We start from the raw sequence: 12970 nt of genomic DNA, 5'->3' as shown, positions 1-12970 counted from the left end.
TTCTTTAACAAAAAGATAGAGCAAATACCAAAAAGTCAAGATATCTTTTATCCAATGCCAAATATCTAAATGAAAACTGAAAAAGATTCAGCCCAACATCTGGAGATTTTGTTCATTTTACACCACACAAAATACCAATTAATGTATCTGTCTGTTTCATTTTTTCATCTCAAGGTTTGATATGATGGAGTTCCAGCTATATCTTGCATTCAAGTTCTTAGAATTATATAAGTGTGTTTAGTTTTTTAAAATTTTAATGCAGACTTAGTTTTTCTCTAACATGGCAAAATATCTATGTTATTTCAACCTACTCTGAATAGATTTATTATTGAGGGCCCCATTATCCTTCTAGTCACCAAAGTTCATGGTCTTGATGTCATCTTTGACTCATTCTCTATCACTTTTCAATCCAATCATTTGTCAAATCTTATTACGTCTACCTTTATGATCACTTTCAAACTTATCTCATTCACACAATCACCTCTCTAATTCAAGACCTCACCTATCAAACAGAACTTGGCCAGGGTATACTTTATTTTTTCCATTCTCCAGACGAGGAAACAAAGACATATCAAAATTAATTGGCATATCCAAAATTGCATGACAGATTAATACGCTCCCAAGATGCATTCTTAAATGAATTTATTATTAATTTATTCAAACATTTATCACACTAAAATGTACCAAAAACTGTACTTGATGGCTTGGAGAAAAGATACAGGTATAAACAACATAGTCCGTGTCCACAAAGTTTACAAGTTAAAGGTTTAATGATATGGCAAGTGTGTCAAAAGGTAAAATAAAAGACATTTTAAAGACTATATATGTGATATAAATATATATGTGACATAAATGTGACAGGAAGTAAACATTTATTATTCAAGAAGAAGAAAATCAGTGAAATAGTCATGGAAGGAGAAGGGAAAGGAATAAACATTTATTAAGCACCTACTATATAACTTCTTTACAAATATTTGAACCTCACAACAATCCTGGAAGGTAGGTACTGCTATTTTCCCCCATTTTACATTTGAAGAAACTGAGGCATGCAGAAAATAAATGACTTGCCCAAGATCACAAAGCTAGCAAGTTTTCGAGATTGATTTTCAACTTGGGTCTAGAATAAATGGCATTTGAGCTCAACACTGAAGTTTAATGTGGATACATGGAGAATGGGAAAATTGCATGGACAAAAATATAGAAGTAGAAAGGTACATCACAAATAACATCCATAAAGTAGCATATGCATCATTTTGGCTGAAATATAGAATTTGTGGAAGGGACTAAATTGCATCTAGTTACATCTACATCATAGAAGAATGAATGATAAGTAAAGAAATTGTCTTTTAAAGGAAAGAGGAAATGACTAAAGATTTCTGAGCAGGATAGTGATAAGATCACAATGTTTCTTTAGCAATATTAACCTGGCAATTAATATTTTTTCTGAGGGCTGTACATTAACTTTATTTTCTTTATTATTATAGCTTTTTATTTACAAGATATATGCATAAGTAATTTTTCAGCATTGACAGTTGCAAATCCTTTTGTTCCAACTTTTTCCCTCCTTCCCCCTACCCCTTCCCTCAGATGGCAGGTTGACCAATACATGTTAAATATGTTAAAGTATAAGTTAAATACAATATGTTAAATACAATATATGTATACATGGTCAAACCATTATTTTGCTGTATAAAAAGAGTTGGACTTTGAAATAATGTACAATTAGCCTGTGAAGGAAATCAAAAATGCAGGCAGACAAAAATAGAGGGATTGGGAATTCTATGTAGTGGTTCATAGTCATCTCCTAGAGTTCTTTCCCTGGGTGTAGCTGGTTCAGTTCATAGCTCTACTGGAACTGATTTGGTTCATCTCATTGTTGAAGAGGCTGGCAATTAATAGCATCACAGGGAGAGATTAGAGAATAAGAAGTTACCACAATAAAATATGTATAGTAGAATTACACATGTTTAACATATATTGCATTACTTGCCATCTAGGGGAGAGGTTGGGGGCAAAGGGAGAGAGAAAAAAAATTGAAACACAAGATTTTGCAACAGTGAATGTTGAAAACTATCTATGTGTGTGTTTCGAAAATAAAAGGCTTTATTTAAAAAGAAAAAACAAAAATAAACAAACAAAAAATGATTATACATTTCAGAGTAGTTGCTGATCTATACTGAGATTGGTTTTTTTCTTAGAGTACATTAATGAAATCACAGGTCAAAAAACAAATGAATAAACAAAAAACCTCTACTTGATGAGATGGGAGTAAAGGACTAATATACTGAAATAATGCTGCATTAATTTTAACATCAAAGTTTTAATGGCAGAGTTTTCTGCTTTAACTAATAAGTAAGAAAACTTAAAAAAAAGTTACCACAAAAATCCAGGCATTAGGTGATTAGAGAAGAATGAAAGGATAAAAGTTAAACAATGTTCACATTTACTAAAAGAAATTCACTAATTCAGCTAAGAAAACAGGATTAGTTGGAGAAGTAGGAGGAGATCCAGGATAGTACAATATCACAAAGCCAAAGGACAAGTGTCCAAGAGTGACAGAGTAGAGAACAAATGTAGTGTGTTATCTGCTGCAGAGGTTAGAAGGAAAATGAGAAAATATTTGACTTATTGGTTTACAACCATATTGGTGTGGTTTAGTCTATTAGTTGTGCCTAAGTCTTTTGTGACCCTATTTGGGTTCCTTGGCGGAGATATTGGAAGAGTTTGCCATTTCCTTCTCTAGCTCATTTTACAGATGAGAAAATTAAGGAAAACATGGTTAAATGATTTACCCAGGGTCACAGAGCTATTAAGTCTAAAGCCAAATTTGAATGCACATTCTCCTGGCTCCAAGGTGGGCACTCTATCCACTGTGCTTCTTGCTGTCCATTCACAACCATAATCTTGATGTTAATTCTGCTTATTTAGTATGAAATTTACTGTGAAATTATTTTTTCAAAGGAGGATGAGTTTACCAAAGTAAATCTGGAAGAGTTGGTCATTAAGTACTAGGAAGAGAATAAATACCTTCTCTATAGAAGAATAGTTAGTCAACTCACATTTATTAAGCACCTATTAGGAATCAAGCACTGTGCCAATTGGTTAGGGGGAAAAAATAAGGCAAAAGATAATCCTCTCAAAGAACTCATAATTTGAGAGGCTATGAAGGGCTACTATGCCTACTAAAATCACAGCATATATTGCAAAAGAGGGTATGACTGGGTAGAACTAGCAACAAGATCTTAACTAGAAATAACTAGATCTGGAGCTAATTCAGTTCTTTCAGAGGTCATGGAAGGAGTGTAGAGGGCAATCCAATAATAATAGCACAATTGTTCTAGAAGAATGAGTCACTTGTGCCACTAGAGGAGTGAGCAAGGAGATGGAAGAAAGAGAGATGTGTCTCAGAAGGAGTTGGATCACCAGACTACATGGTAAGGCAAAGAAGGGATTACCATGGATGGAAGACTCCACCTTCCTCCAGCCCTGGGACGAAGTCCTTTTTATCTATCTCTACGCTTCCTGGTACATGGCCCAGAAAAATGTAAACTTTGATCCCTGAAACCTCCCATGGATTTATTTGCTAGATTCTTTCTTAAGGACCATACCTTCAAACCAAATCACCCAGACTCTCATGGATTGAATAACAATAGATTCCAGACTAAACCCCACTTAGTTATTGGTTGAGCCTTGATTTGCTCAGAGTAAATGGAAATAGAAATCATTTCTGTTTTGGCAAGATACCCCAAGGCTCTTTCCCTCCAAGATAGATTTTTTTTTTTTTTAAAGAAGTAAAAGAGGTCCTTCTCTGCCTCTTTCTTATCTAGCCTTAATCACTGATTGGGCAGTTGTCTCAGTCACACTGAGTCCTAGTAAAGCCCTAGTTAAAAAGGCCTCCCTCTCCCACTGCATCTAGTCATCTCCAGTTGTCCTGATCTATGCCTTGGACCCAAATGGCTCCTGAGAAGATAGGTGGGTGACTTTTGCACAGCTCTCTTTCACTTAAATCCAATCCACTTGGATGTCATGGCAATCACCTCTCTGATGTCATGGTCCTCTTCATGAAGGAAGGGCAAACAACTAGAACTCTTGCTTTCCAGAGAACTTCCCTTAACACCTTTTTAACTACCTAAGCAAGAATCTACTAAACAGAAAATCAGAAAGAGGGCAACTTTCTGAACCCAAAGCTAAAAGTGCTAATGATTTCCTTAATACAAAAAGGATCATTTAGTTATAAAATGAGAAACTGAGCTGAAAATGAACACAGAAAACATCAATCCCAATCACCTCATTTTATAAGGTGAAACTGAGGTCCTGAGAAACTTGTTCGTGTTCTAATATCAGGTATTAGCTAGGTAAGAGCTAGTTAGCAGCTGATGAATTTTTAATTATACCTCTAAATATTTCCTTCCTTAGAATATTTAATCTATTGGGGTTAAGGTGAATATAGCTATCAATTTTCAAACACAAGAGTTCACAAACTGGCCTCAACAACTAAATTGAAAATTGGAAACATTTTCCTGATAATTCAGGTAAAAATGAAATTCTCTGCTTGGTCTATTGTTATTTGTCCTTCATTTTCAAAGTGAATCATGACATCAGGGAGATGATTCCATGACATGCAAGTGAATTGGATTTAAGTGAGGAATAGCAAGGTCACCTGCCTCGCTTTTCTCTCCAGAGTTATATGGGTACAATGGCCAGATAGAGACCAAGAAAACTGGAGATGGCCTTGGATAATTAACATAGTATAATGGAAAGAGCAATAGATTTGAAGTTATAGTTGCTGGGTTCAAATCGTCTCTGATACTTACTAGCTATGTGGCCTTAAGCAAGTTACTTCACCTATATAAGCCTCAGTTTACTCATCTATAAAAATTGAAGCAGTTCATTTAGTTCAAAGGCTCTCAACTATTTTATGTGATAGGCCCCTTTGGGAGCTTGGTGAAGCCTTTGGATCCTTTCTAAGGCATCTAGGTGGTACACAGTGGATAGAGTGCTGGGCCTGGAATTAGGAAGACCCAAGTTCACACCTCATGGAAACAATGGACATGAACTTGGACGGACTTTGAGTGAGGAGTATGAAAGGACCGAGTGTGTTATGGTCCATAGAGTCACAAAGAGTCAAACACAAACAAATGCCTGAATAACAAGTTCAAATCTTGATTCAGAGACTTACTGGCCAAGAGACCTTGGGCAAATAATTTAGCCTTATTCAGTCTCACTTTAGTGGGGATAAAGAAAAGCAATTTGTCTCCCAGGGAAGTTATGGAGATCCCATGAGTTAATATTTATAAAGCACTTTCTGGCACATAATAGACATTAATTCAATGTTTATTCCTTTCCACTTCTCAGAATATAGTTGATGGCCTATTCATAACTGAAGGAAGTGTCAACTTTCAGCCAACAGGTTAGTGGAAATAAAGATGATTTTTTTTTTCCATTAAGTTCACAGACTCATTGAAATAAACCCAAGAAGGGTTCCAGGTTAAAAACCTTTGAATGAGTTGATTTCTAAGGTCCTTCTGTCTCTAAATCCAGTGTATATTGGATCTATGACATAAAACCAAGATTCATTGCTTTGTCACCTTGAAAGGAGATATTCTTAAATGTGATGGTGATATAGAACACCTCTTAAATTTTGTTTTAAATCACAAATAGAAAATGGTACAAGGTCATTACCCAAAAACACAGGTGTTAACTTAGGGTCAACTGAAAAAGAAGCTCTCTTTTTTCCTTTAATTCTCCCAAAGGACACAATTGAATTTTTGTTTGACATCTGAGTGCAGATAAAGTATAATTTAATCAAGAATAGGAAGGAAGGAAGGAAGGAAGGAAGGAAGGAAGGTAGGTCTAACTCTAGAACTCTATATAAAAGTAATTAATTCTTTAGAATTAAAAAAAAAAAAAAAAGGCAAGGTCCGGTGTGGATTGCAAACTTCAATACTTCTTGTTTTATCACAACCACCTTGGACTGTTTCCTTACTCCCCAGAGTTTAGTTTGAATGAAGTCTGTTTTCTTATGGAGAGTATTTGAAAGTGTCCCCATGAAATTTCACAACCAAGATGGAGAGGGTTTGTTTGTCTTTAATCACTTGCATTTCATCAGGGAACAAGAATAATTTTATAAATCCAGAACAGTAAACATAGAGAGAGACCCAGTCTGCATTTGGGGTTGTTTCACTCACTAATTGCCATGTAAAGAAAAAGGAAAAGGAAATGGTGCCAGTGTATAGTGCCAGTGATTCAGATCCTTTAAAAAAAATGTTGAAATATTACAGGGGCTTTGTATGTTGCACTGCTGTGTTGTCACCATGGTTATGCTCTGAGACCCATTCCAACCATAACTTCTGGTCAAACAGATTGGTACAGTCCATCTGAGAGGCATGGAGCAGTGCACTTGGAGTTAGAAAGACTGCCTTTGAATCCTGGCTTTGCTGCCTATTAGCACTATTAGAATAACAACCAGTCCCTTCACTTTTATGAGCCTCTTTTCTTAATTGAATTCAATTCAAGGAACATTTATTAAGTATCATGCTAGCTCCTCTTCCCCCTCACCTCTTGGATAGAAGAACAGGCCAGTTGAGTGCCCTTCATACTTGCTTTCCTTTCACTCACCCCTTCCCTGACTCCTGAGTTGTCCAGATTCCATAGGTGACCCAGAAAGCAAGGGCTGACCCTAATCATCTAAAGGAAGCAAGAGGGAGGAGTGACAGCTGCTCACTCACCTTTATAGCTTTTGTCTAATCAGAATTATCAGCTAAAACTTTCATGAAATGCAGGACCACTGACCCATACCATGTATTTACGAGTTCATCCTAAGGTCCAGCAGCCCTTACCATCTACGCAGAGCCTTTCCCTTCATTGCCTTTCGTCTGCTGATGCACCCTGAGGACTCCTAAATCCTGCTATAAGCAAGATCCCTGAAAGATCCTTTCTTCCAAGCATTTCTGACCCTCTGCAGCTGAATTTTCATACTTACTGTCCCAATAAGAGTGTGAACTCCTTGACAATAGGGATTGTTTCCTTTTTTCTTTTTGTAACTCCAGCATATAACCTGGTACTTAGCAAGGCCTTACTAAATCTTTTTATTCATTCATTTGTTTATTCACATACTAGGTGGTAGGTATACAAAGAATAATAATTTTAAAAAGCAGTTCTTACCCTCCAAGATATTAAATTTTACTGGAGGAAAACAATATGAATGCAGATAAGCAAATGCAAAGTAACTTTTTTAGAAGATGAGGGTAGTCCTTTATGTTAACACATAGAGATTTCTTATCTGTTCTGAGACGTTTCTATGAAATCCTTTGTGTTATTTTTTCCCCCAAAGTGCTATGGGGAGGACTCTACCTCTTCCCTAATGCTATCCACATCTGCTCCAAGTCCACCCTAGATGAAAGGTAAAAAGGAAAAAAATATTTTTTTTTTTTTTTTTTTTTTTTAGCCTGAGAATACCTTGCTGCTCTTTTACATGCCAAAACTAAGCATTAGCTTTTCTAGTAAGAATTTGTCTTCAATGGATTTCAAGACCATGTCAGAGGCAGTTCTAATCAGGAGACCACAAAAGTTTTGCCACTTTTAAACATTGTGAATGCACATGTTCTTACCCTTTAGGGAGAAAAAAGTCATACTAATTGCACTGGTGGCAGAAAATTCCCCTGAAATCACTTTTGCCTCTCAGGATCATTTTGAACAAAGTGCATTGTAAAGCATCATTACTATATCTTATATTGTCAAATATTTTACAAAATGCTTTTACATATATAATCCTCACAATGACCATATGACAAAGAGTAGTGTAAGTGTTATTGCACCTATTTTGCAGATGATTAAACTGAGGCTAAGAGAGGTTACAGACTGTGTTGGCAAAGCCAAGAATCAACCTCAGGCCTTTTAACTCCATTTCTTCTGTTTATACAGTTATATGATACTATCTTTTTTTTTCTCTTTCTAGAACTATTCAATTGAGGCTAGAATTTCAACAGACTTGGGATGGAAAGTGTCATCTATACCTAGAAAGAGAATTATGGAGACTCAATATAGATCAAAGCATGTATTTTCATCTTTTTTGTTGTTTGTTTACTTGCAGATTTTTTTTTCCTTTCTCATAGTTCTTCCCCTTTTGATCTAATTTTTCTTGGACAACAGCATTACAAATATGGAAATATGTTTACAAGAATTGCACATGTTTAATCTATATTGGATTGCTTGCTCTCTTGGGAAGTGGGAAGGAGGAGGGTAGGAGAAAATTTTGGAATACAAAGTTTTGCAAAACTATCTTTGCATGTTTTTGGAAAAACAAAATACTATTTTTTTAAAAAAAATCTGGGCTAGACATACAAGAACGTGGAAAGACTGCCAGTATAGGAATCTAGAAAATCTGGGTTCTGCTTCTGCTTCTGACATACACTAATCATGAGTAAATACATTCATATTAGATGCCCTTGATCAATTCTTTGAGACAAATGATGACCTGTATTAGTAGTGGTTTCCACGCTAAAATTTCCATACCCTAGTTAAAGTACAAGTCTGAATCTCTTCTTACTCAACAGCAAATGACAGAGTCCTATAAGTATTGGTCACTCCAATCATATTACCATATAATATTAAGATTACCATGTAATATTAAAATATTAATTGCTTTATTTAAAAAAAACACATTGAAATTATTCACAGAACTGTCCTAATGCTGACCATAATGATCAATGTCTTTTAATCAAATTAGGACTTAAAAAAAAGCCCAAGGAAATTTGAATATATTCTTAAGACAAAATTATGTGTAGTTTTTATCATTTAAAATACAAATGTGCCATACAGCTCTTTAAGGAAAGGATGAAAAGTAACATTAAAACAAAGACAATTGACATAACCCTCCACCTCAATGGACCATAAATCTGGTTTCTGACTATTTAAGTTTAGAGTTGCAAAGTTATCATTTTATACAATATATTTTCAGTTTCAATAAAAATGACTTTTTGAAAAAAAAAGAATTTGCTTATATTTAATGCTATTAACTAAAAGAAAAATAAACATACTCAGAATGCAAGTATTTGACAGATAAGATACTCACCAGGGCTGGCACCTCTACAGTTTCCATTGCTAGAATCCATAGGAAAATCTGCAATTGATTCATGAAACATGTAAAGATTTATTAGTAAACTTGTTTTCAGAATGTTGGCATTAACCCACAAATATTGATTAAAATGTTCTATAATATTTAACTATATATAATATATATAATAATATATAATATATATAACTATAATATTAACATGTTCTATAATATCTAACTGTTCTATAATATTAATTTGACCCCTATTTTGACTCAGATCCTTTCCTTCTTCCTTGGTTCCTTCTATGTCCCATCTCACCCAATCTATAATTGCCCCAGCCAATCCTACTCCCAAATGCAGATAGATACATGTTTTAAATTGTTCCATTACCAACATGGGCTACTCTCTCTTTCCTTAAGCAACCTAATGGTCCCTCCACTGCCAGAAGTTCCACTATATCAGTGCTAGACTTAAAGCAAATCTAAGTAATAAATGATAGCCTTACTGCAGTTTGAAACTTCTAAGCTCAAGTGATCCACCAGCTTCAACCTCCCCTAGTAACAGGGATGATAGAAATGTCCCACTATGACAAGCTATCCAGTATTTTCTTAATGGGATTTTGCTAGAATAGGAATAATAGTATACAAGTGAAATTGAAAAATATCCACCTTATAAAGACCTTATCAGATAGATGGTAGAAATGTTATTATTCTAGGAACAATTAGGGGATACAGTGGATAAAGCATAGGACCCGAGTTCAAATTCAGTCGCAGAAACTTCATAGCTGTCATTTATGCTATTTGCCTCAGTTTCCTCATCTGTAGAATGAGGAAAATAGTAGCACCTACCTCCCAGTGTTGTTGCAAGGATCAAATGAGATAATAACTATAAAAAAATAAGATTAGCACAGTGCCAGACACAAAGTAAGTACTATGTAAATGTTCTTTATTCTTATCCTTCTCACCATGAGAAAAAGGAATGAGGAAGCTGAAGCTCTGAAAGTTTAAATAACTTGTCCAATATTATATGGCTAGCAAGTGTGTAAGACTGACCCCCAAGTTTTCTAACTTTTAAATCCAGTCTTCGTGCCAATACGTGAGGCCAGCTCAAGGAAACAATATTAAACATTAGATCTTCTTATTTAAAAAATTAAAATAATAGCAGGTAACAATACACAAGGCAAAGAATTGATCTCAGTTGATATAGCTGAGTCTCAAGGAAGGGAAGATGGGGGTTCAAGCTCTGTCTTTGACTCTCCAGTGACTCCCTAAGACTTTATGTTGAAGTTGCCTCTTCACATTCACATATGGAATTTCCTTACTAGGAATTCAAATGATCTGATAGATGAAGGACATATTTATAAAGCTCTAGGCACAATATCTGGCACATAGTAAGCTCTTAATACGTGTTTATTCCTACCACTAGCACCACCCCACAACTCTTCCCTAAGAGTTCCTGACACCAAAGAAAGGTCCAGTGAAATAAAAAAACAATAAAAATACTGTCACCAATAGATAGTACTTTAGGTTTTGTAATTGTGACATTTATAAATGCAGTAAATGAAGGGTAATATATACTAAAGCTGAGTGCTTACATTTTCTAGATCTGTTAACAATGAATTCCATTAAAATTGTAATATATCTATTTATTTTAAATGATTTTTAACATTTCAATTTATTTGATTAAATAAAAATTGTTTCATTATAGCCAAGAAAGTACATATTTTCCTAAACTTGTATAAATTCACCTCAGTTTTGAGTTTTTGGGGAAAAAATGAGAATTTAATTCTGATCTTTTGGTTCCAGCTCAATGAAAATATACAGTGAGAGTTCAAATAATGTGACCATTTTCATGGGATTTGTTATTTGCATCAATGAGAACTAGCTGTAAATAATATCTTATTTACTTTATCCCAGAAGGAAATGGAAGAAAAAGGATTTGAAGCCAAAATAATTATCTACCTTTCCTAAGGAAGGATAAGCAAGTTTAGGGAAGGCAAGCCCTTCTTCTCTCTGTGTTTTGGACTTCTCTGAGAGATGTTTTAATTTATTGTTGGCATAGGGTGAAGAGTAAAGTGGTAGAATGTATAATCTAGACCAATGGTACCAAATTCAAGTAGAAATGGAGCCACTTAGGTCTACATAAGGATCTCTGCAGGCCATAATATGATTTAGACAACCAGATATTAACATTATCTATGTTCTATTGTATTTTTATTTATTTTGTTAAATATTCCCCCAATAACATTTTAATCTGATTCCTTCAAACCATCCACCATGTTTGACATCTATGATCTATATGAATGGTCTCCACAATTTTTTATTATTCACTCCATTGGTAAATTTTTTTTCCATGACCCCAATATGTGTCTACTTTCTTACTTATAAAATGTATGTATATATTACTCTAGTAGTCTTTATGTGCCTTATGAAGTAAATGACATTTAAAGTTTTAAAGGACAATATGGTAAAAAAAAAAAAATAAACTGAAGTTTATTGAGTAGTAAAATTACAAGACTAGATCTGAGATCTAGGAAAATCATTTTGACAGCTCTGTGGTAAGAGAGACTTAGGACATGAAGATCAATTAGGAGTCGATTGTAATAACCCAGATGAGAGGTGAGAAGTTATTGAACTATAGTGATATCTATGTCTATGAAGAAAGGGACTTATATGCCAGATGTGATGAGAATAGAAATGGCAAGATTTGGGACTACTAGGGTACATGAGGTGAGGGAGGAAAAAAAAGAGTAAAAAATTGAGTTAAATTTGAATATTTGAATGATGAGAAGACAACAGAATTAAGAAGTTCAGATGAGGGAAAGAGAATGAGATATATTGTATATATTGTAAACATTGTGTTTGAAATACCTATGAGAATCATTTTTAAATAAGTACTTCATATTGTAAATATAGAGTTCAAAAGAGGAAGGGGGGGAGGGAGAAGGGAGCCAGGGAGCCAGGGATAGGGTCTGGGAGAGGGAGAAGGAAGGGAAAAGGAAAAGGAGAGGGAAAAGAAAAAGGAAAGGGAGATATGGATGCTGATAAGAAAAGGAAATTTGGCAGAATAGTTTGGCAGCTAAGGAGATGAATGAAATGAAAGCAGACAAGAGACAGTAAGCACCAGGAAAGGAGAAATGCTCAAGAGTGTCAAATGCTGCTAAAATATTAAGAATGATAGAGGACTGGTGAAAGACAATAAAACTTGGGAATTAAAAGATCAATGAGAACTTTGAAGAAAGTTGAGAACTTGGAAGCCAAAAAGGATAGTTTGTTTTGTTTTGTTTTTTACAGGAAAATAAGGATATTCAGAAGAGAGTGGGTCTGCTTGGAGTTTTGTTTTGGACATAATGCAATTACAATCTATTCACTCTTGCTTATCTCTTCCTACGAATCCTCATTAAAAATTTTAAGTGAAAGAGAGGAAATGCTTCTTCTAATATAAGAAATTATTATATTCAAATATAGTCAGTCAGTCAAAATACATTTATTAAGCACATATTGTGAATTAAAAATTGTGCTAAGTGCTAGGGATATAAAAGAAAGACAAAAACACAAAAAACAAAAGAACAAAACTTTCTTTCAAACCTCAGATAAATGAATTTTGGATTACTATCCTTTTGAACTATCAAGACTGTTACTCTTATTTCCTTGGCACAAATGAATGAGAATTGAATCCCCTTCTTCCCACCATATAAATGAAAAGGGACAATTAAATACAGTAAACATTTATAAGGGACTACTATGTGTGAAGCATCCTGTTTAAAAACCTGGGAATACAAAGACCAAAAAAAGTTCCTTTCCTTAAGGAGTTTACACCATAGAGAGGAGGAAGGGATTCAACACATACATGGCAAAGTAAATAGGAAGTAAGTTGGTGAGAGAAGAATATATCAAGAAGAAGAAGGAATAGGG

At 34.6% G+C, this 12970-nt stretch overlaps 1 protein-coding gene across 1 annotated transcript in view; it reads right to left on the bottom strand.

Moving 5' to 3' along the window:
* Positions 1 to 12970, bottom strand: part of FRZB (frizzled related protein) — a 63457-nt gene that overhangs the window by 41025 nt on the left and 9462 nt on the right. Inside the window, exon 2 of the mRNA XM_051986079.1 lies at positions 9074 to 9121. Coding sequence (XP_051842039.1) covers positions 9074 to 9121 — 48 coding nt within the window. The remainder of the gene's footprint in view (positions 1 to 9073; positions 9122 to 12970) is intronic.

This window comes from Antechinus flavipes, chromosome 3 (genome assembly GCF_016432865.1).
Source record: "Antechinus flavipes isolate AdamAnt ecotype Samford, QLD, Australia chromosome 3, AdamAnt_v2, whole genome shotgun sequence".
Lineage (NCBI taxonomy): Eukaryota > Metazoa > Chordata > Mammalia > Dasyuromorphia > Dasyuridae > Antechinus > Antechinus flavipes.
This window is presented reverse-complemented; position numbering and strand designations above follow the sequence as displayed.